We start from the raw sequence: 24,833 nt of genomic DNA, 5'->3' as shown, positions 1-24,833 counted from the left end.
AAGTTATCAAAGGTACCAGGATTATAATTTTAAACGTCAGACGCGTTTCGTCTACATAAGACTCATCAGTGACGCTCAGATCACAACAAATCGATTAAAATGTGAAAACATACAATAACTATGACAATATTGTTAACATCTCACAACGTGCTAAAACGAAAATAAAGTTTGATAGTACAGCAACTAACAACTTCCACTGGATTGATAAAGCAACAGTAACATACTGCTTTTAAATAGTCAAAAATCAATTAAACGAAATTAAATCTGAGTTACAAACCAAAACCAACGGAAACACATCACCCTGTATGAAAGACAAACATTTGAACAACAGAAAAACTGAACTGCTACAAAAACAAACGCCAAATGTAACACAAATAAAAAACAACTGCTATATTCAACATTTGGTTCAGGTTGAACCTGGTTTTATGGCTACTCAAACATTCCGCTTATATGGCAATGTTGAAAATACCACTCAATGACAAACTTATGTGACAGGATAATCTGAATACAAAAAGGCATACAGTATTTTTTTAGAGTTACGTTTCTACTTATCTTGGGATTGCAATGCTACATGTAAGCACGACATTTTTTGTTACATATGACGTGGCTTTGTACTGATACATCACGAAATTGTGTTATTGTTCTTTGATATTTTTTTGTATTTTGTTATTTTATTATTTTCTTTGCTTTGTTTATATGCATTTATGTTTTTTCTTTGTTATACACTTGTCTGTTTTTTAGTGATTGCGATTATAACACATGAATTATGTTGACTGTTTTAACCAACGGTATACTTACTTTTCAATTGTTAACTTTCCATTTCTATGTAGCAAAATTCTAGCAGCTCCTCCATACAGAGTATATACATTGCCGACTGATATACATCTTCCAATTCATACGATATTCCCGCGCTTGTATTTTCTATGATGATTTCCTTGATAAAGGGTTGCTGCTCACAAGGAAGCTATTAAGCGAAAGGTTCCAGATGGTGAAGTTGAAAACATCCCTTTAAATATTTTATGAACGCCATCACGATTTTGTTGACCGTTATGGAATAGCCGTTTCAGAGATGATATCGAACATGCTTCTTACGTCGTAACTGCAATCCTCTTCCCTTTTACATGAACGTGACAAACCGAGCTAGATTATTAACCGTGTTTGTAATAACATGAGCATTAAACGAGCCAAGTCAAGGTGTTTGGTACCACATTCCAAGACTTAATAATAAAATATTAAGTAATTTTCAGTCATTTCAAAAACCGGGGTGATTTCAAGTGCTCCGGAGGGGTAAGCAGATCCTGCTCCACATGTGGCACCCGTACTTGAGTGGTCTACGGTAAAATTAAATAAATCAAGAATTCAAAATTGATACTTTCAGCTGGAAGAGTTTTAGTTAAGGATAAAAAAAAGCTAAAATATTGATAGGTCATGGAGATCTTTTTCGAGATATTTGATTTATAAGATATGGCGGGAAAAGGCTGACTCGGACTTTTACCTTAAATTTGCATTAGTACAATTTGGGTGTCAAACAGGAAAGACAATCAAGAATCTGCCTAAACTTTGTCAAATGACCTTTTATGATATTAAAAGATAAATGGGTTTTAATGGGGCAATCTATTTTACCTTGTATCGTATGGAAAAACACAAAGGAGTTCGAACATTTGACAGTTATTCCACAGCCTCAACTAAGTACATCCTTTATTTTCTTTAAATTTTCACAAAATGTTAGCTTTGACCCTTAGACAAACATCAAAAAAACACTTTAAAAACACTAGTTTTGATCATTTAGAAGCTTTACATTACCTTAACAATAGTACCTGATTATAACGTTCATCTTATTATAACAGAGTTATCTCCCTTTAGTGTTATGTACCAACATAAGAGTTATTCTAGTTAAAAAAAAAGTTTCCGATAACAAAAGTCTTTGACTATGTATATATTTTGTTATTTAAAATATGAAATAGTATGAATCAGACGTATAGTATTCATTAAAGGTGTTTTGCTTACTATTAAGAGAAAATGATTCTTTAATATTCATGAATATTCGAATATTTTTGAATATTTGAATATTCAACAAATTAACAAATCATCTAATGGGTAGGTTCTGCCCTACTGATCGGTATTTGTAGTGGCACATATTGTAATTTAAATAGACACGCATGCGTGGAAAATTACAAAATAAAATTAATCGTCTGTGAAATGAGAGAAGATAAAATTCTGTATTAATAATCAAATATTACAAATTCTGAACGTTTTAATTCACATTATGAACAAATATTTGAAAGACAAAATTATGAAAATTGAGGAAAAATCAGACGGTGTTACGGTACAAGTTGAAAGGTAATTATTCGTATATTTTTTTGTATCTTTACGTTTACATAGATATTTGTATGTGATACATGAGATAAAAAACTGCATTTTGGGTCCTAAATTATAGTTGGAGAAGATATTCGGACTATCTATTATGTCTAAATACTTTTAAGTATATATGTGAATTTTCTATATATTCTTTATATTGTATACCTATTTAGTACTTGTCAAAAACTCGTTTGAATTTGATTTCTCTTCATAATTTATTAAAATATCATACAACTCTCTCATCTTTTTCTTCTTTCGTACTGTCATATTCTTTCTTATGAATTATTTAATTGTTTTAGCCTTTTTTCCAATATTTGTATATATGGTTTGAAAAAGGATCTTTCAAAATAAATATAGCAAATGATAATGAGAAATTACCCTGAAAATATTTGATCGATTGATTGTTGGTGTTTTAACGCCACTTTTTAGCACCACATTTATGCTATTTCGTGGCGGCCAGTTTTATAAGTGGAGGAAGCAGGAGTGATCGATGAAAAACCACAGACTTCAATAGAAAAACTGACATATTTGAAAATGTAATTAAGAATATATTGTTCGAACAATTTTCTATTCATTAATAAACATAAATATTTTAATATTACATAAACGGAAATCTAAATAATTTGAAGATATAGTATTAAAGGTAGTTTTTAGATATTTTTCATTTGTACTTTTGAGAAAATATGTTAACTTGTATTATGTGTTTCTCATGAGTTTATTTGAATTGTATTGATCATATCAACAGTAATACGTATGATTAAATGAAATACATATACGTAAAAAATCATACTTACTAAGAACTTAAAAGAAATTGTAAATATCTTATAGTACACACCAAGTCTGTCATAATCGTAGATATGATTATATGATGACGGACATATCTTATCAATTGATTTAATTGAAGTCAGGAGCTAGAATTTCAGGGATTACTAGAAGTAATTTGTTAATTTATGTATCATTAAATTTGTGCTTAGTTTCTTTTGTTACCTATTTTGACACTGGACTCGGACTACTTTTCAACTGTATGTTACTGTGTGTATTGCTGTGCAATTGCTTTTCTACATTGCTTTGACATCAAGGGGATGGTTCACTGAACACGTTGAACATGTTGAACTCCGCTGCATTTTTATTGCATGTTGTTTAATTTTAGTTCATTCATATGTTTTGGGGTTTAGTATGACATCCATTTTCGCTAGTACACAACTTTGTTTAGGGGTCAGTTGAAGCCCACCTCCTGGATTTTCTCGCTTCGTTGAACAGTCAAAAGTTGCAGATTGTTGTCTCTTTGATAACTTCTCCATTTCCTTCCTCAATTTTACAGGAAAACCTGACTAAACCAATTCTGCATAAACCGAAAACCTTTCTTAACCAAACATGTTCTTAAGTACCGTCATATCAAATTATGTGCGTTATGAACCTGATAAGAACGAACATCGGCTGAAACCGGAAAAAATCGGAAGTCCCGAAGAGGTTCCGTTTAAACAGGTTTTGCAGTAATAAGGAACAATGTTGCCAAAATTAAATAACAAAAATACAGAACTTCAAAGAAACTCAATACAGTACGAACCTTAACATATGACACATTTGCATTTCTTCTACAGCTTATTACCGATATGTTAAACATAAAATTGAGAATGGAAATGGGGAATGTGTCAAAAAGACAACAACCCGACCAAATAAAAAAACAACAGCAGAAGGTCACCAACAGGTCTTCAATGTAGCGAGAAATTCCCGCACCCGGAGGCGTCCTTCAGCTGGCCCCTAAACAAATATATACTAGTTCAGTGATAATGAACGCCATACTAATTTCCAAATTGTACACAAGAAACTAAAATTAAAATAATACAAGAATAACAAAGGCCAGAGGCTCCTGACTTGGGACGGGCGCAAAAATGCGGCGGGGTTAAACATGTTTGTGAGATCTCAACCCTCCCCCTATACCTCTAACCAATGTAGAAAAGTAAACGCATAACAATACGCACATTAAAATTCAGTTCAAGAGAAGTCCGAGTCTGATGTCAGAAGATGTAACCAAAGAAAATAAACAAAATGACAATAATACATAAATAACAACAGACTACTAGCAGTTAACTGACATGCCAGCTCCAGACTTCAATTAAACTGACTGAAAGATTATGATTTCATCATATGAACATCAGGCACAATTCTTCCCGTTAGGGGTTTTGTATCATACCATCATAACATATATGAGAAGAACATAACCCGTGTCATGCCAACAACTGTTTTTAGAATAAATGTGTTTAGTTCCGACGCAAAGACCTTATCAGTGACTCAATATTAACGCCAAAATATGCAATCTTTAATGACTTGACAACAGTATCGTAATTATATCCCTTCTTAATAAGTCTATTCAAAGGTTTTGTAAGTTTCTGAGGTGAATACTGACACCTTTGTGCTTTATAAAGAATATTTCCATAAAAAATTGGATGTGAAATACCCGAACGTATAAGAAGTCTGCATGTTGAGCTATATTTACGAATGATGTCTTTATAACGATGATAAAATTTAGTAAATGTTTTGACTAGTTTGTGATATCGAAAACCCTGGTGTAATAATTTTTCAGTAATACATAAATTTCTCTCGTTAAAATCTAAAACATTGTTACATACACGAGCGAATCGTACAAGTTGAGATATATAAACACCGTAAGATGGTGACAAGGGAACGTCACCATCTAAAAACGGATAATTAACGATAGGAAATGAAAAATCATCCCTTTTATCATAAATTTTAGTATTCAGCTTTCCGTTAGTGATAAAGATATCAAGATCGAGGAAAGATCAGTGGTCATTGTTAGTATTAGCTTTATTTAAAGTAAGTTCAGCAGGATAAATTTCATTAATATACATACTGAAGTCGTCATTATTGAGAGCCAAAATATCATCCAAATATCTAAAAGTATTATTAAATTTGTTTATCAGATGTTGTTTTGATGGGTCTTTGCTTATTTTTGTCATAAATTGTAACTCATAACAATACAAAAAGAGGTCCGCAATAAGTGGTGCACAGTTAGTCCCCATTGGAATTCCGATAATCTGACGATATACGGAATCCCCAAAGCGAACAAAAATGTTATCTAGTAAAAATTCAAGGGCATATATAGTATCAAAGCATGTCCAATTAACATAGTTTTTTTGTTTATTGCTACTAAAAAATGACCTAAAAGAGTTTGAACATATATATTCACATTCTGATTTTTTGAATGCCCATTTAATTAGGTGTGTGAATTTTTTCTTAATGAGAATGTGAGGCAATGTGGTATACAGGGTAGAAAAATCAAAACTTTGAACAGATTCAAAATCACCAATATAAGCATGCAATTTATCAAGTACTTCCAACGAGTTCTTGACACTCCAAAAGTAATTTATTCCACTATTTTCGAAGGCCTTATTTGAACAATTTATTATAAGGTTTTTAATTGTACCAAGTGTGCTGGTAAGAAGAATAGACAATTTAGTAGTTGAACAATGGCTTAAAGACGAAATAAATCTATATTTGTAAGGGGTTTTGTGTAGCTTCGGAAGCCAATACATAGTTGGGACTTTCATTGTATTTGGCTCTGCTTGTAAAGCGGTGGCTAAAAGTTTATGTTTGTTACAGATTTCGTTTTCTGAAAATGGAGTCAGTTGGAATGTTGGTGAATTGGTGATTTCCTTTTTCAGAACCTCAATGTAAAATTTACGTCAAACAATAATAATATTATTAGCAGCTTTATCGGCCGGGACAAAAACAAATTCCTTGGATAGTTCTTTTAGTTTATGTTTGATACGAGAAATAGGTTTATTGTGGTTATTGTTAATAGTAAAATGTTCTTTAAAATGTTGAATACGTATATCAACTATCTTCATTACTGAAATAAAAAAAGAGTCCAAAGATTTTTTGTCAGCTTTTTCCCGTTTTATCCATTTCATACAGTAAGTATGGAGTGAGTCGTGGATGATATTACGACACTCATTCCAATTAATACTAGTAATTGACGGGGGACGATATGTAGGTCCTTTACTGAGGAATGATTTTAACTCTCGGTCTTGAACGATGTTAAGATCTCCTGTTATAACATGGGAAATGGGTCCATAAATATATTCGGAATTACTGCAATTACATGAATACTATATAAATATATAAAAAACGTCACTCTCTTTTTATTATTCATCCATTTGACAAAAAAGTTAGAATTCAGTCTAAACGCTTTGTTTATTTCGGTTTTCTGATAAGAGATTCAAACACGGCTTTAACAATCGGTTTACTTAATGATTTTTAAAATGGTCATTTCGTGAGAACAACACAAATGAAAAACTGTTACAAACACAGACAGTTCCCAGCAAGATTAGTCCTTCATTTGAGTATAATATTTTTTTACTAAGACATACCATCTATATACATAACTGAATAATAGGGTTGTCAATATATAGGATAATCATACGTGCGTATGTAAGTACACGTACCCGTAGTTATCTGTTACTATGGATTTATTATTATTCACTTGATACCAATTTTCTTGAATTTCGTGGTTACAGTTGACCCACGAATTCAAATGTCCAATGATTAAAAAATATTATGTAGTCTTTGTATGAAGTGAGTTTTCCTCAATCCACTAAAATGATATAAGTACACACGAAAATGCAGCAATACATGTAAACAAATAACAAAAAATAGGATTGTAACGTCACATGCATATTGGTAATGGCAAATAACAATTGCTAATAGTTTTTTATGTTTAATATCTGCGAGTTGTGAAGGAAAACTAAAAATTCTGGTAGCTTTTGGAAAAATATGACGAGTTGCCTATTTTGATATAAGATAAAGTCATTAAAATTCTTTTCATTTGTCTATTTGTCAATGTTTGTCCTACGAATCTCTTCAATTTTTTACAGAACCCATAAGAATTGTTTAGTGGTTGCTGCAAATCAGCCATACCGGTAATGGGTTCATGACTTCTAAAGTTGACAGTGTCCGTGAAAAATTATCTCCACATGGTTTAACCCCCATAACAATTAAAAATAGCAAAAAAACTACATAGGAACCCTAATGACAGATTTTTGTTATTTTGACTAAGGGGGACAATAAAGGCCTAGATAAAGATAGGTTGTATCATATGTTTTAAGAAAAGAAAAAGAAAAAGAAAAAGATGATGTCAAAGACTTTGTTTTCTTGCTAGTGCAAGTACAAATTAAAAATTTCTTATTAGTTCTGTATAAATATTTTGATAAAAGAGTTATCTCAGTTAATGACTTAATTGAAAAAAAATGATTCTAAAACACAAGTATTTGGTATTTGTTGAAATATTTTGAATAATGCAATAAATCAGCAAGTTTTCTTCACATTTATAAACAGTCTAACCAATAACATTGCACATTTGTTTACAAATTTGCAGATTTCGGCAAATTACTAGATTGATTGTGATTTACGATAGTACAATCAAAGATGGCGGTATATCATGCAACTAACGTAGGACAAATGCGCAGACCACTGAGTACAGTGAAACCTGACTAAACCGAATCTTGCATAACCTGTCTAAACTAAACATGTTCTTCAGTAGCGTCATATTAAATCATGTGCGTTATGAACCTGATAAAACCGAACATCGGCTGAAACCGAACAAAATTTTAAGTCCCGAAAAGGTTCGGTATTAACAGGTTTCACTGTATTAACTTTCATGATCACAAACGTTTTCATTTTTGCAATTTCAAAGTAATGTTTTTAAAATGGGATAGTGTCGAGTTTGTTTAGAAAAAAAAATCACATTGCAGGATAGCTTGTTCAGACCAATAGAACTCTGCAAAAGAGCTTGTTCAGACGAATATAAAAATACATGAGAGCTTGTACAGTTCAATAGAACACTACAGAAGAGCTTGTACATCCCAAAAGAACACCACAGGAGAGTTTGTACAGTCGAATATAACACTACAGGATGAGCTCGTGCAGATCAATAGAAATCTGCAGGAAAACTTGTACATATCAAAAGAACTCTGCCTGCAGCAAAGCTTGTGCATATCAATAGAACTCTGCAGGAGAGCTTGTACGACAAATAGAAGACTGCAGGAGAGCTTGTACATATCAAAAGAGCACTACAGGAGACCTTGTACAGTCCAATATAACACTACAGGATGAGTTCCTGTAGATCAAAAGAACACTACAGGAGAGCTTGTACAGACCAATAGAACTCTGCAGGAGAGCTGTACGACCATTAGAACACTGCAGGCCTACACGAACTTGTACATATCAATGGAACATCTTAGGAGAGCCTGTGCAGATCACTAGAACTCTGCAGGAGAGCTTGTTCAGATCAATAGAACACTGCAGGAGAACTTGTTCAGATCAGTATATACACTGCAGGAAAACGTGTACATATCAATAGAGCTCTAAAGGAGAGCCTGTACATATCAATAGATCTCTGCAGGAGAGCTTGTACGACCAATAGAACACTGCAGGCCTAGGAGAGCTTGTACACTTCAATAGAACTCTAGGGGAGAACTTGTACATATCAATAGAACTCTAGAGGAGAGCTTGTACATATCAATAGAACTCTGCAGGCCTAGGAAAACTTGTACATATCAATAGAACTCTAGAGGAGAGCTTGTGCATATAAATAGAACTCTGCAGGAGATTGTACAGATCACTAGAACTCTGCAGGAGAGCTTGTTCAGAACAATAGAACACTGCAGTAGAGCTTATACATATCAATATAACACTACAGGAAGCTTCTACCGATCAATATAAATCTGCAAAAGAGCTTGTTCAGTGGAATATAACACTAGATGAAGAGGTACAGATCAATAGAACACTGCAGGAGACCTTGTAAAGACCAATAAAACACTGCATGAGAGCTCGAATATAACACTACAGAACAGCTTGTTTAATCGCTTATAACACTACAAAAGAACTTGTTCAGACCAATATAAAACTGCAAAAGAGCTTGTTCAGTCGAATATAACACTACATGAGAGCATGCCCAGACCAATATAACACTACAGAAGAGCTTATACAGAGTAATAGATTTTTGCATGATAACTTGCACAGACCAATAGAACATTGTAAAAGAGCTTGTACAGACCAATATAACACTACATGAGAGCTTGTACAGACCAATAGAACTGTGCAGGAGAGGTTATACAGACCAATATAACACTACTGAAGAGTTTGTGCAGTCTAATATAACACTACTTGAGAGCTTGCACAGACCAATAGAACACTGTAAAAGAACTTGTACAGTCGAATATAACACTACATGAGAGCTTGCACAGACCAATAGAACATTGTTAAAGAGTTTTTACAGACCAATAGAACACTACATGAGAGTTTGTACATACCAATAGATCTGTGCTGGAGAGGTTGTACAGACCAATAGAACACTACAGAAGAGCTTGTTCAATCGCATATAACACTACAGAAGAGCTTGTTCACACCAATAGAACACTGCAAAAGAGCTTGTTCAGTCGAATATAACACTACATGAGAGTTTGTACATACCAATAGATATGTGCAGGAGAGCTTGTACAGACCAATAGAACACTTCGGGCCTACAAGAGCTTGTACATCAATGGAACACCTTAGGAGAGCCTGTACAGATCAGTATAACACTGCAGGAAAACTTGTACATATCAATAAAACTCTAAAGGAGAGGTTGAATATATCAGTAAAACTCTGCAGGAGAGCTTGTACGAGTAATAGAACACTACAAGCCTAGGATAGCTTGTACATATCAATAGAACACTGAAGGAGATTGAACAGATCACTAGAACCCTGCAGAAGAGCTTGTTCAGAACAATAGAACACTGCAGTAGAGCTTGTACAGACCAATAGAACACTGCATGAGAGCCTGTTCACTCGAATATAACACTACATAAGAGCACTGTTCAGACCAATATAACACTGCAAAAGAGCTTGTTCAGACCAATATAACACTGCAAAAGAGCTTGGTCAGTTGAATTTAACACTACATGAGAGCTTGCATAGACCAATAGAACACGGTAAAAGAGCTTTTACAGACCAATAGAACACTACATGAGAGCTTGTACAGACCAATAGAACTCTGCAGGAGCAGTTGTACAAACCAAAAGAACACTACAGAAGAGTTGTTTAGTCGAATAAAGCACTACATGAGAGCTTGCACAGACCAATAGAACACTGTAAAGGAGCTTGTACAGATTAATATAACACTACAGGAGAGCTTGAACAGACCAATAGAACACTGCAAAAGAACTTGTTCAGTCGAATATAACACTACAAGAGAGCTGGTACAGACCAATAGAACTCTGCTGGAGAGGTTGTACAGACCAATAGAACTCTGCAGGAGAGATTTTACAGATCAATATAACACGGTAGGAGAGCTTGTATAGACCAAGAGAACACTGCAAAAGATCTTGTTCAGTCGACTATAACACTACAGGAGAGCTTGTACAGATCAATATAACACTGCAGGAGAGCTTGTTCACACCAATAGAATTCTGCAAAATAGCTTGTACAGACCAATAGAATACTACATGAGAACTTGTACATAATACCCTTAACAATTATGTTCATGTTTGTTTCGTTGTATTTATGGATTTTGTTTATGACTTTGAACTTGCTTATATTAAGAAAAAAGACGTGGTATGATTGGCAATGAGACTTCTCTTCACAAGAGACCAAATGACACATAAATTTCAACTAGACATCAGGGTACAGTCTTAATGAAAGAACGAAACCCATACTCCAAAGTCAGCTATAAAAGGCCCTCACATGACAACATTCAAACAATTCAAACGAAAACATAACGGCCATTTTATGTAGGGATGGTTTGATAATTTAACGATTGACGTTTGATTAACGTAGGTATTTTACCTTGAAACATTTACAGTCATGGTTCAAAGTCGTAATTTTAATCAGTAGTAAGTCCTACTTTAATGTGTTTTCCTTTTCTGAGAATTCGCTTTCTCAGAAACTAGAGCACTATGGGTAATCTCATTGTTCATACACCAAAACGAAAATAACTTTACGTCATTGGTTGGATTTCAATTGTTTAGAACGTTTTTTAACCAATCACAACGATTTGGTATACGCTTTTGAATTTATTACCCAGAATGCATTAGATTCTGAAACGGTGAATTACCGTAGCTTATAATAAACATAATGGGGTCTGCAGTAGGCAAGACTGACGCTTTTTAAAATTTGTATATCTTTTGAAAGTTATATATATATTTAAATATTTTTTAATACTTGGACCATTTTAGCAATACTCATTTATCTGCATCTTCATCACAAAATCAAAATTATGTTTGTATTTTCTTTTTCCAGGATGATGATTTCATGACTCTTTTTTTTCTAAATTGTTTTATTCATCATTTGATTAAAGATATGTAAGTTCTTGTTTAAAGTATAACATATTAAGTTCTTAAATCGAACTTTTTATTTTCAACAAGACATTGTAGTCAGTACTATATCATACTTTTAAACGTGATTTTTTTCTTAGATAACTTTATTTTGAAAAGTGGTCTATGATTCAAAATAATTCGTCTAAAAAACTTCAAATATATGCTCACTGTATTGGGACTCAATTTCATCTGCTTCACCGCTTGATGTGCAGGTCTGAAATAAATGTGTATGTTTTATCCCTGTTTAGAATTTGGGTAATGATCTTCAACTTTTTATTTTTTTTACTTTTTTGATCTGAGGGTCACTGTAGAGTCTTATGTAGACAAAACGCAAATATTGTGTATTAAATTATAAGCCTGGAACTTTGATTTGCATGTCGAAATGTCCTTATACACAGAAAAGCGATAACTTGACCCCGCGAAAATGTCTGCGATTTTTCAAATCGCTTTTTGAAAGTCTACGTTTTACTTTTATATTTATTAAGTATGTTTGTTTTGATCACATATGATGCTATTATGAGGAATGTTTTGCCACTGTTTAACCAGTAAGAGGGTTGACTGGCTATACAACCAGGTTGAATACACTTTTTCCTACAGAAAAAAAATTACCTGACTGTACCAAATCAGAAAATACCTGTAGGAAGTAAAAAAAAATACCTGTACCAAGTTAGAAAATACCTGTACCGAGTCAGGAAATAATCGTACCGAGTTAGGAAATACCTGTGCCAAGTCAGAAAATGACAGTTATTTTCCTTTTGATTGATGTGATTGATGTGTTTTAGCTTTAATTTTGCCATTTGACAAGGAATTTTCTTCTTTTCTTTTTTCTTTTCTTTTTTTTTTTTCTTTTTTTTTCTTTTTTTTTATTCTACTTTTTATATTTTTTACTTTTGATAATCGAGTGTACACAGCGTAACCTGCCTAATCCGACACCTGAATATCCCATTATCCTGCTTTAACCAACACATATTCATGGTCCTAAATTAGGCCTATCCTTGCAGAAACAAAAATGAGTATTCCATCACCCTGCTTTATCCGACATTTTTTTCTGGTCCTCCAGTGTGTCGGAAAAGACAGGTTGCACTGTACAACAATAATATGGAAACTCTGTTTACCATTTGAGTGAAATACCATCTTGTATAAAATAAGCCGTTTTTTGTGTTTAACTGATCACAAAAATGAATATACCAAAAAAAACATTCCTTCTTGCCTGTGAACGTCGGCATATGGACAATGATAGTTACTTCAAAAGAAAGATACAAATAAGGAATAATACAAACTATTAATGAATTTTTTGTCGTCACGTATGTATAAGAAAGGTAAAATTACAAAAATAAAATTATACGGAATGACAAACATATTTTTTTGTATAATTTTAATATGAGTTAGAATGGTGAAGTACATGTTTTATATATAGACATAGAAGACACTGCTTTGAAATATGACCGAAGTCAATGCACGCTTCTAAAATAAATTTTATATGGCTTTTATATTAGTGAAACATTTTCCTATCGACTAATCAAAGTAGATTGGAAGATAGAAATAGTATTTTATAATTTTGATCCACTAATATTTAATTATTCGTACTTTTATAAAACCTGGTTAATTCTTTCGCTTAACCATAAAACAACTCAACCAATGAAAAGAATTTTAAAATATGCTTCATTTAATGAGATAAAACAGAATTAAAATAGTTTTAATTGAAATATGAATAATTTTAACACACCTGGTTTAAACTTCTTGATGACATGAGAGACAATCTTTATGAATAGGAAGACTTCATTAAGTCAACGTGTACCAAATAAAATACTTCTTCGTTTTATATATTTACCGAATTTCTTTTTTTTTCAAATTGTTCAGTGCACAGTATAAGCTAGGCAAATTGTTAACGAGGAACATTTTATTATGTAGTATGTATATTGTTGTAAAATATTCTTCTTCGCGTAGCTTTATTCATATACTGAGTTAAATGTGTTGGATTAATACTTATCTTTTGTTTAAATGATCTTTATGTTGGTTCAACTATCCTTCAGTATTGATGTTCTTATATTTTCTAGGTGTACAGCTTTTGAAAAGAAAAATTTTCAAATTGAATACATTTTTACACAACGTATAATTCTTATGAAATACACGATGATATTATCGATCTATATAATCTAACCAACATTTTACTCGATTCATTTGACAATATTGTATTATTATCATTAATTAGCATCGCAAAAAAAATACACGAATATATGGAAAGGAAGGAAAGATACAAAGAGTTAGAAAATTTTTTTAGGGTTGTTTTCATTTTCTAATGTAATAACCACAAATGCAAATTTTAAGATTTAATTAGGTTAGAATGCAATGCATACTTTTAAGAAATATTTTTCATTGTGCTCACCTCGTCAGAAGGGAAAAAAAAGTGAGCCTGAATATTTACCTGGCCAAATATAATAAACATTTTGACATCTTATGATATTTAGTTGATGCACATCGGTTGTGCAGTTACTTGGTAATATCTTTTTTGATCAATATCAAGATTAGTTGATATGATAGTTAACTTTTTGAGAGAAAACTCACGTTTGACCACTGACTATTTTAATGTCAATGACACGGATAATTTTATGATTTACTATTGGCATTTGTTGGATATACCTTATATTCTGATCACAGTATTACTTCTGTCTTTCAGCTCAAAAACATATTTTTGTCATGTGACTGACGTCATCAACTTGTGTTTTAATGATTTACTCCTTAAAACGGAATTTAAAATAAAATACATGGAAGGTTTTCCTTTTTGTTGTATAACAAGTGCATAAATGTAAATTGGAAATGCAGGGGTTGGATGGTTTTATGACGGTTTTTTTTTTTTGGTGATCAAATATCAAAGTTAAAATATAAAACTTGTGTCGATAACATGCATCTGAACCGTTAAACCTAAAATATTTCAAAAACCTTAAATAACGATTGGAATAAACTTAAGTTTTGAAAAGTATAAGGTACATATATACTAAACAGGAAAAATATTTGAAATATGTGTTTTAAGTGCACTGACAAATTAAGATAAAAAGGTGCATGGTTTATAATTACTTTCTTAATTGTTTAGATTATAAACTATGATCCAACACCTTGTTACACGATATAGCTCTTATTCTTTATATATGTACATACAACTGAGGAACTATAGAAGTTTTAATGTCAATAACTATATAGCATACTCGGAAAGTCTATCTTGATTGTTTTAGTTTCAAATAATTTGTTATAACATTTCGCGCATTTAACGTGCACTAGTATCTGAAAATAATTAACACAATAATTTGATTGAATAATTACTGGCATTAAGTCGATACCGGAACTGGTATCCTTAACATTTTATCAACTCAGTAGGCAATGCTCCTTTACAGACATGTAGTGCTCTGACATACTGACATGACTATAAAAACATACCTTTTTTTAACTATCTGTAGTTATGAAGAAACTTCGGCTCCCTCGGGTTCTCTAGGTGGAGTTTATTTAAGATATTAAAGGTGGTTTGGCGATTCTTGGTATGCCCCTTTTAGTAAAATAAAGAATGTACATGCTTCTCGTTGTGTATTCCGGTCTTTATATATCTAAAGGTTGGTTTTTTTTGGGGGGGGCGAAGGGGGAGAGGTCGGAGAGGTTGAGGAATGAGGCTCAGAAAATATAAAAGAAAAGTGCTTATATACACTAAATTTATAAATGGTTACTTATCCCATTTTCCTGGTACCATATTTCAAATGAAAGATTGGTCACAATACGACAACAACGACTAATACTAAACAAATGAATGATCTTTGCTTTGATTATTTTTCAATTTTGAAGTCAAATATTTCCTCCCTTTTGTAATGTACAACATTAATTTTCAGTCTTTTTCATTTTTTTTGCAGCTCCTACAAATCATGAATTAACTTTTTAATACCCTCTGCCCTCTGCATATTTACCCTTTACGTATTTGGTAAATTAAAACATTTTTTTTCAGTGAAGATGATGAATGGATTGACTGGATTAAAAAAGAGTTCGAAAAGTTTGCTGACAATGGAAAACTAAGCGCAGAAAACTTCGAGAAATCCCTGGCTCTTAATAAGGTAAGTCTAGAAAAGACCGTTACTCATTAAGTATTTGTTTATACGGTTTTTGTTTTTTAAAAAGAAGGTATAATATATTCCGTATAAATGATCGCGATACCACGAGGATTAAACAAAACAGTCAACGAATGGAGGAATAAACAAACAAAACAATCAACGAATGGAGGAATAAACAAACAAAACCGTCACATACGAAGGAATAAACAAACAAAACATTCAACGAATGGAGGAATAAACAAACAAAACAGTCAACGTATGAAAGAATAAACAAACAAAACAGTCAACGAATGGAGGAATAAACAAACAAAACAGTCAACGAATGGAGGAATAAACAAACAAAACAGTCAACGTACGAGAGAATAAACAAACAAAACAGTCAACGACTGGAATAATAAACAAACAAAACAGTAAAGGATTGGAGGACCTCACATTTAGGAAAATACAACATTGCAAACAATCAAAAATCAATAAACTTGATATTGCCACAGAATCCAACTATTAACTGGGTGAACTCATGTTTATTGGATAGGAAAGCAGTCCATTTTCTTATCATTGACATCCTCTTGTTGCATATGTCCGTAATGCCGGTAATATATCGTATTTTTAGATATCTTTTAAAGATGCTCTTTTTCAAAATAGCAAGTATTTTTTAAACATGTTAAATACTATTCTAAAATAATAACAATGAATAAAGGAACTAAAAAAGCAGAAAAAAGGGTTCGTGTGCTTGTTTTCGAGATACAAAATTTGGCGAGAAATGATTCTCAAAACATAGGTGTTTTTGTTTGATTCAAACAAAAATTAAAAAAATATAAAGATTATACAAGATTTTCAAATATGACTTTAAGCGGAAGATATAAGCAGGCAAAATCGAGGTAATTGTGCAAATGATGATACAAGCATGAAAATTACCACAAAGCATAATTATTTTACACTTTTTTAAGAAACAACTGCTGGCCATTAAAAGAATATATTTCAAGATGGCCATGGCCTTTTTCTAAAATTCCTGTTCTTTTTCAGTTTGAAAATATTTATTTTTTCTCGAAAACTTTTCTTTTACCTTCTTTTAGTGAAAAACAGTTATTAGGTTTGATGAATATTTGACATTTCCAGGGTTTGCGTATGCGCGAAAAAGTAACAAAATGCATTCAAAACCATTTGAACTTTTTACTATAAATTTAGTGTTTTGGCATTTTCAATGGCATTATGAATTGGTTTAATAACATTTTTCAAGGTAATGATACACATGATTTAACAATTTTGCGAATGCGCAAACTATTTATAGATATATAGAGCGATTTGTATGCACTACCAGGGCATTCTGGTATAAATCTTATATATATATAGTTCATCATATACTCTAAAAATCGAGGCTCTTCTGTAGCTGTTCAAGTAAGTGTTACTTCTATGATGACACTGTTCACGCCCATTCAGTTGCAATGATCAGGTATTAGATGGATAAGGCGAAAAATGCGGTTAATACGGGAGAAACATCAATAGTAAATGCAGATCAGCCACTTTTAGTAATGGATATTCAGTGGGAATGACCTGATTCGTACGGAGAAGATAAATTTATCGTCATGTGAGGTGAATTGTACATTGAAATGACTTGTTATAAAATTCTGGGTAATATAATACGTGATAGTTGAAGGACATGTGTCCCCGCTACAACCAATAGTGCAACATCTAGAACGACAGATTCGTTTATCTATGTTCAAATATACCTTGGACTAGACACGCGCATCGGATAACTCCATGTGTTTTGCTTGAATTGTATATATCGGCTAAAGAAAGTTAACACAGAAATTATAATCATGTCATGAATCTGTGACGTTAAATGATTTGATAGTTTGGTGAAAGGAAATAGAGTCATCTCGACCACAGTTTAATTCCTGGCGCCGCGTTCAGTTATGAATTAAGAACTTCTTGTGAATTTGGTAGTTTGCTCATTTCATGAGTCAGATTTTGAACAAACAGTCCAAATAAAGCATATGATACCGTGTAAATTATTCTCGATCGTTACCGACTTTCTCTGAGATATGGATTCCCTTCTCTAACATGTCTAACATCACCCACAGGTGGCAATTGATTTTGAAAATGATTTTTTCACTGTACGTAAGACCAGCAAATATTTTTCTTATAGCACAATTGATCAGGCACAAACACAGAATAACGCAATTGTGAAGGGCGAAGTTGTTGTCATAGGTTTAACCGACGATCCCTTTTAGACATATGGATGGTAGCTGGACCCGAAGTCAGTAGACTTTCAAAGAATTTGAAAGATCTATTGGTCCGGAGATGAACGACTTAATGAACACTCTACGAAAACACAAAAGGATTACTTTAAAAAGCTCAAAGGCAAACAATACGAAGATCTTTTGAAGCAAATACAAAACGAAGGAGAACCTGCTTTATATAAGCAGGTCAAAAAGAACAACTTCCTATTATGTCCGTAAAATAAACTGTAAACGTCTTTGTCAAAAACAAAGCTAGAGAACCTTAAAAGTGATTGCGATATCTTTTCTAGACTTTTATTTCATGTCACAGTAGACAAATTGACTTGGAACATTTCTTTATCCATAAAAACAAACTGCTCCTCCGTTTTTGTCTCAGGATGTCACTTTAAACAGTAGAATTAAATCGGTGCAAATGGGTATACTTGAAACATTCTGCGATTTCCTGATCCATCTTCTGACGCATCGTTGGTGGGGCAGCAATTATTAATTCCAGGCCACTTTGTTGGTCAAATATATTTGATGATAATGCAAATAATAAAGTACCTCACATAAAATCTTGCATCGATAAGTATTGAAGAATAGACATTGTATTCGATGTTTACTAAATGAAAAATTTAAAGGCTAGCTGTGACAAGACAAAGGCAAGGTTCTTGTTCTAGACGGAAAGGTGTTGGTTTTGGTAGAACATCATGGGTTTGTTGTAGTTTTCTCTGTGAAGATGACAATGAAACGAAATTTTTCAATTTCTTGCCGACAGAATTGCTTCTTTAGAGACTAATAAAGATGTGTATTTTACTCATAGTGAAAATGTTCTTTACAATTGCAATTAGGATATTTTCCAGCTACCCCCTTGTAATCATGGAGAAGCAGATTAACGAATATTTGTCCATGTTCGGAATGATAATGAAAATTGATGTAAAACGGTAATTTTAGGTAGCACTGTCACAGATGTAGTAGTATTAACAATTACAGCACTCCCAAATAATGGTGGAACAAACTGTGAATAGGTTTTGGCAGGAATGAAGACTTTTGAAGGCATCCTGCACGTGACATATCAAATGCGTTTGGTCCTCGTGTAGCTACTCTTTCGTCCATGCATTCAGTGGATGTGACACTTTGTCGGATTTTTTTCGCTGAAGTATAAAGACACATACATGGACATCATAGAAGCATTCGTTTGCATCATGTATGATAGAATAACATCAACATTTGCTGTTAACGAGGCCCGATGTAAATTGTTAGCAAGGAAGGAGCGGCATTGAAATACAGTTCCGCCTACAAGAGTTTTTTTCCGAAGCACACCCAAAGAGAAGCATAGCAAGCAGGACACGTTTGGGCTCAGTCTGATTTATGTATTCGACAGGTACCATGTACCAAGTCAAGTAAGAAAAAGAAAAAAAACAAGTCATGAACACAGGGGTTGGATGAAAGAAAAAATCGATGACAGTTGGCAACCAAAATGGACTTCTTCGGCTGCCGTTGCATTCTCCTGTCAGGAACATATTTGAAATGCGGAGGCAAAAAATCCAGCTGTGTTGGTAACTGTAAATGCTACCGTTCTGGCCTTCCTTGCACGGGATTTTGTATTGGCAGCTGTCAAATAATTATAAGATAAGCAACCTGTTTTTCTAACCAAACTAGGCATTTAAACTTAACAAATAATGTGATATCACTTGTTAAGATGATGGAAATTTAAAAAAAAAATACATTTTCAAAATTTTTGCCGCCATTTTTGAACCGGAAGTCACTCTTTTTGTTTATTTATGTTTTGTTTTGTCGTACTTTAGGAACTGTAATATACGTTTTATCAAAACTCACATTGGATTCTCCCTATAACACAGTTTTAAAGGATTTATGAAATGTAGCCAATTGGATATGACGCCATTTGCAAAATGATCGGTGGCCATCTTGAAAAAATTTAAAATTTTGATGGCCAGCAGCTGATTTTTGTAGTTATCATTTAGTCAACCTTTATACCAAATTGCATGCTTGTATCACGATTTGCACAATTATTTCCATTATATCTCCCGCTATTTTCAAACTGTGTGAAATTAATTTATGAAAAAAGGGGTAGGAAGGCCACAATGTTGTATGGTAATACATGATTAAATCCATAGGATTACGAAAATCTGGTGAACATTTTAAAACAAGAGGTAGTTAAGATAAATGGAACAAACCATATAACAGCCAACTATTATTGATAGTATATGATTAGACATTGTAATGTAATGCATCTCAGCATCATACCATTCGTCATAACTCGGCCGGAGAGTAGCGGATTCTACCCAGGATTGCCGATTGAGCATCATACTTGACATATCTGTTAGAAATAATTTAAGACAAATGTCTATGATGGGACATGCAACCTGTAAAACAATCCTCTCTCGCTCCATTTTCAATACATGCCATTCTTTCAGGGTTTCTCATGGGTTTGTTTTGCGTTTTATACTTTGATTTGTATAATCTTACTAATAAGTGAGCTAAAAAAAAAGCATCAGCTAACTACTTCTGCGTCTAAAAAATGTAAACAACATGTTTTAAGATTAAAGCGTGCGAAACGCTTGTTTGTTTATCTACAGCATAAACGCTCGAAGCTAAATATTCGAAAGCCATTGGTGTTTATAAACCGTAAAAGTTTAATTTGAAATATAAGACCATAAAAAAGCCTAAATCCGCCTTTGGTCAACTTTGCCTGATAAATTTTAAATTAATTTGGTTATAATTTCAAATTAGATAGAGGACGATTTTAGAAAGGTTTGTTCAGAATAAAAATAACTACCGAAGTACTAACGACTGTGATTATGGTACCCTCGGGGACTAATATTCCGCCGGCAGAGGTATCGACCCAGCGTCTAATGTATAAATGTTGAGTATTAGATCAAATCTTTACACAAAAGTGAATGAGACCTATTTTGTATTTTCAGTCATTTTTTGCTACAAGATTTTTTGGTCTGTTCGACGCCGACGAAAATGGAAATGTCGACATCATTGAACTGATTGAGGGCCTATACCTGCTGAAGAATGGAACTCCAACACAGAAGCTCATGTTTTTGTTTAATGTCTTTGATACAGACGGTAATCATTAGAAACCTTACAAATGTTTTAGACGCAGAAGTAGTTAATGCATCTCAGCATCGTACCATTCGTCATAACTCGGCCGGAGAGTAGCGGATTCTACCGAGGATTGCCGATTGAGCATCATACTTGACATGTCTGTTAGAAATAATTTAAGACAAATGTCTATGATGGGACATCCAACCTGTAATACAATCCTCTCTCGCTCCATTTTGAATACATGCCATTCTTTCAGGGTTTCTCATGGGTTTGTTTTGCGTTTTATACTTTGATTTGTATAATCTTACTAATAAGTAAGCTAAAAAAAGCATCAGCTAACTATTTCTGATAACGAAAATTATAATATTATGGTGGCCGAAAATCCGACGGAAAAAGACAAAATGCCCGTAACTTTTTGATGTACGTTTAACTTCGAGGAAGCACAAAATAGGACACTCTTTAAATGTTAAACATTACTTTATTTAATCGTCTAGAATTAACAAAAAACACGATTCAAAGAAAAATACAAAACGGAAAGTCACTTTATTGAAATCTAAAACTAAATCACATCAACGGATGGATAACATCTGTTGTATAACTGACTTGGAAAAGGCATTTTTTCCTGTCGAAAATTGCAGTTTTTAATTTATTTTTTCTTATGCCAGTCAGCATTGTTTCATTTTGCATTAGTTGTCGTCTTAAACGTGTTTTATAAAGAAGTACATTATCAATTAAAATGTCACTATTTCAAAAAAGAGTCAAACGATTCCAGAGGGACATTCAAACTCATGAATCAATAATAAACTGACATCGCTATGGGTAAAAAGGAAAAAGAATACCAGACAAGCAGACAAACAGACAAACTTAAGTACACAAAACACAACATAACAAACTTAAGACTTTCAGGTGCTCAGAGAAGGTAGGCATATCCTGCTCTACATGTTGCACCCTTTATGTTGCTCATGTTAAAATAAACCCGATAAGAAGTCTTATTTGAGGTCTCTTTAGAGAAAAGATGATTTCGTCAATAATCGTTTTACATATAATATAACAGTCGTTTCCTTATGTATCAAATGGCTGATACAACTTGGTTGTATAGCTTGCTTGTTATTCACGAGTTTGAATGACCCTCTGGTATCTTACGTCCCTCTTCTTTGCTAATTATGTCACTTGTATGAAAGTACCTTATACATAATTACATAAATCGGTTATGATGTGGTTGTCCTTCATTGCCATCAGCTGGCTCATGATGTATACATGTAAGTTTTCATCCTTGACTTTTAAATTTAAGGTCTCGCGTGATGAAAGTAAATCTCGAGAACAGGTCAATGACGCATCGGATTTTAAAAAGTTATTTTTCTATCCATAAAGGGGAAGGTTATTAGTTGTTGTTATTTTATCCAAAGATTTTATAAAATTTGATATATATATAGATAGAAAATTAAAGTACATCACGAATATTATTGGTCTCCCCATTAGATGACGATACAAAAATATGTTCTAGCATACACTTTATGAGTTTATGAGGGCCCTCATGGGGTTTTTGATTATGTGATTACTTGGCCGTTTTTTTTAATGATTATTTGATTATTAAGCCAAATATTTCATGATTATTTGATTACCTAGGACTGTATTTTTAGTTTATGATTATTTGATTACTAAAGATAAGCAAATATTTAATGATTATGTGATTATATTGGCAAAAAAATGTTGATTATGTGATTACTAGGACCCCCCCCCCCCCATGAGGGGCCTCGTTTATGTACAGAAATGTTATATAATATAAGTTCATTGACATTTTAAAATTATACAAATAATCCATAAAAAAGATAAAGTGTTACAATCAGATCAACAGATCTTAAAGTCTTCTAACATTGAATGTTTATGTAATTCATTTATTCTTAACATTTTATAGTGTCATGGCAAAGTGATAAAAAAAATTAAAATCCAATTGACTAATGCGTGTCATTTTTAATTGATATTTCATGATATTTTAAAATTTAATCTTTAATTGATAACATTCGCCAATATTAGGTTAAACATTACATAAATTATACAGTTTTCTCCCATATTGAAGTAATTTTAAATATTTTGAATGCATCATGGTTTATGGCGGTAGCAAAAATCATGTTTGGAAGTGCGAACAAAAATAAATGAAGATCACATCATTTTGTGATTACGATATTTGTGCAAGACAGTTTATTAATATATTGCCGTTATTCATGAAACTATTTCGTAATAAATTTGTATATTTAGAAAAAAAATCATAGATTTGAAGTCTAAAGGAATATGAATATTTTAACTGCATTAAAGTAAAAACTAGAAAACAAATGTAACGTCATTGGATGAAGTTTCATTGCTTATACGTTATTAGCCAATGACAACGTTTTGTTGTTTCTTTTTGGACATTTTACAAAGATTGTATTAGATTTTGAAACGATCAATTTTCATGCATTTCCCTGGTCAGCTTTAGTATTTTTCATAGATAATTTGCGTGACAGTAAAATTGTAAATTTGTGGTCTGAAAAGATTAAGTTTGAATAATGACTTCTCTTAATATCATAACGTTTTCGTGCACTTTGCTTAATCAACTGCAGAAAACCTTCAAACCATGATTATGAAAGATGGTTGTTTTTGTCTTGCAACTAGTCAATATATCTATAGGTGTGAAAAGTTGAAGAGGTTATTTCAAGAGTGTATATCGGGTTATAGTAAAGATTACTTACATAAAGTAAAATATGCTTGTCAGATTTTTAATACATAAAAGTGTATTTATTTTCATACAGGAAATGGATCAATTTGTAAGGTCGACCTAAAAACAGTCCTGCAATCCTGTACCGAGGAAAGTTCTTTACATTTGTGCGATGAGGATATTGATGAGTTAACAACAGTTTTGTTTGAGGAAGCAGACATTGACAATAGCGGTCAAATATTATTTGATGATTTTCAAACGGCACTCGAAAAACACCCTGGTCTCATAAACAATTTAACATTCAGGTATTAAAATACAGTGAAACCTGGTTGAAATGAACCTCTTCGGGACTTTAGAATTTGTTCAGTGTTGGCCAATGTTCAGTTTTATCAGGTCCACAACAATTCGATATGACGGTGCTTAAGAACATGCTTGGTTTATACAGATGTTCAGTTTATGCAGGGTTCGGTTTAGCCAGGTTTCCCTGTATAAGAGGTTGTTACTAACGAAATCCCAGTAGTTAACCATGCTTATTTCATAATATTAGTAGCAAAGCAGAAAAGAGACAAACGATGCTAGAGAAACAATCAAATTTATATAAGTCGAAAATAATCTGACAACGTCATGGCTTAAAACAAAGACCAACAGACACTGGAGTGATCTTAGATGATCCCGAAGGTTAAGCAGATTCTACCACATCAGCTGTATGAAATGTATGAATTTGATAAAATAATGTATGAAGCTGCAATTAATGAATACGAGCTGTATGAAATGTATGTAATGAATGAAATTAATTAAATTAATGTATGAAGCTGAAATAATGAATACAAGCTGTATGAAATGTATGAAATGTATGAAATGTATGAAATGTATGAAATGTATGAAATGTATGAAATGAATGAAATTAATGTATGAAAAATATCACCAAGATATGAAAAAAATGAAGAAGTGGCGTGATTGTCAATCAGACAACTTTCTTCCATGCAATTACCAAATTAAATAAATGTTAAGAACTGCAGATAATCGC

The 24,833-nt window shown here is 32.7% G+C and overlaps 1 protein-coding gene across 1 annotated transcript in view; it reads left to right on the top strand.

The window, feature by feature from the left end:
- Positions 1 to 1,871: 1,871 nt before the first annotated feature.
- The window catches only part of LOC139495227 (NADPH oxidase 5-like), a 39,474-nt gene continuing 16,512 nt past the window's right edge, over positions 1,872 to 24,833 (top strand). The window contains exons 1-4 of the mRNA XM_071283471.1: positions 1,872 to 2,340; positions 15,718 to 15,823; positions 20,985 to 21,135; positions 23,901 to 24,111. Coding sequence (XP_071139572.1) covers positions 2,267 to 2,340; positions 15,718 to 15,823; positions 20,985 to 21,135; positions 23,901 to 24,111 — 542 coding nt within the window. The 5' untranslated portion in view covers positions 1,872 to 2,266. The remainder of the gene's footprint in view (positions 2,341 to 15,717; positions 15,824 to 20,984; positions 21,136 to 23,900; positions 24,112 to 24,833) is intronic.

The sequence above is a fragment of the Mytilus edulis genome, chromosome 11 (genome assembly GCF_963676685.1).
Source record: "Mytilus edulis chromosome 11, xbMytEdul2.2, whole genome shotgun sequence".
NCBI classification, from domain to species: domain Eukaryota; kingdom Metazoa; phylum Mollusca; class Bivalvia; order Mytilida; family Mytilidae; genus Mytilus; species Mytilus edulis.
This window is presented reverse-complemented; position numbering and strand designations above follow the sequence as displayed.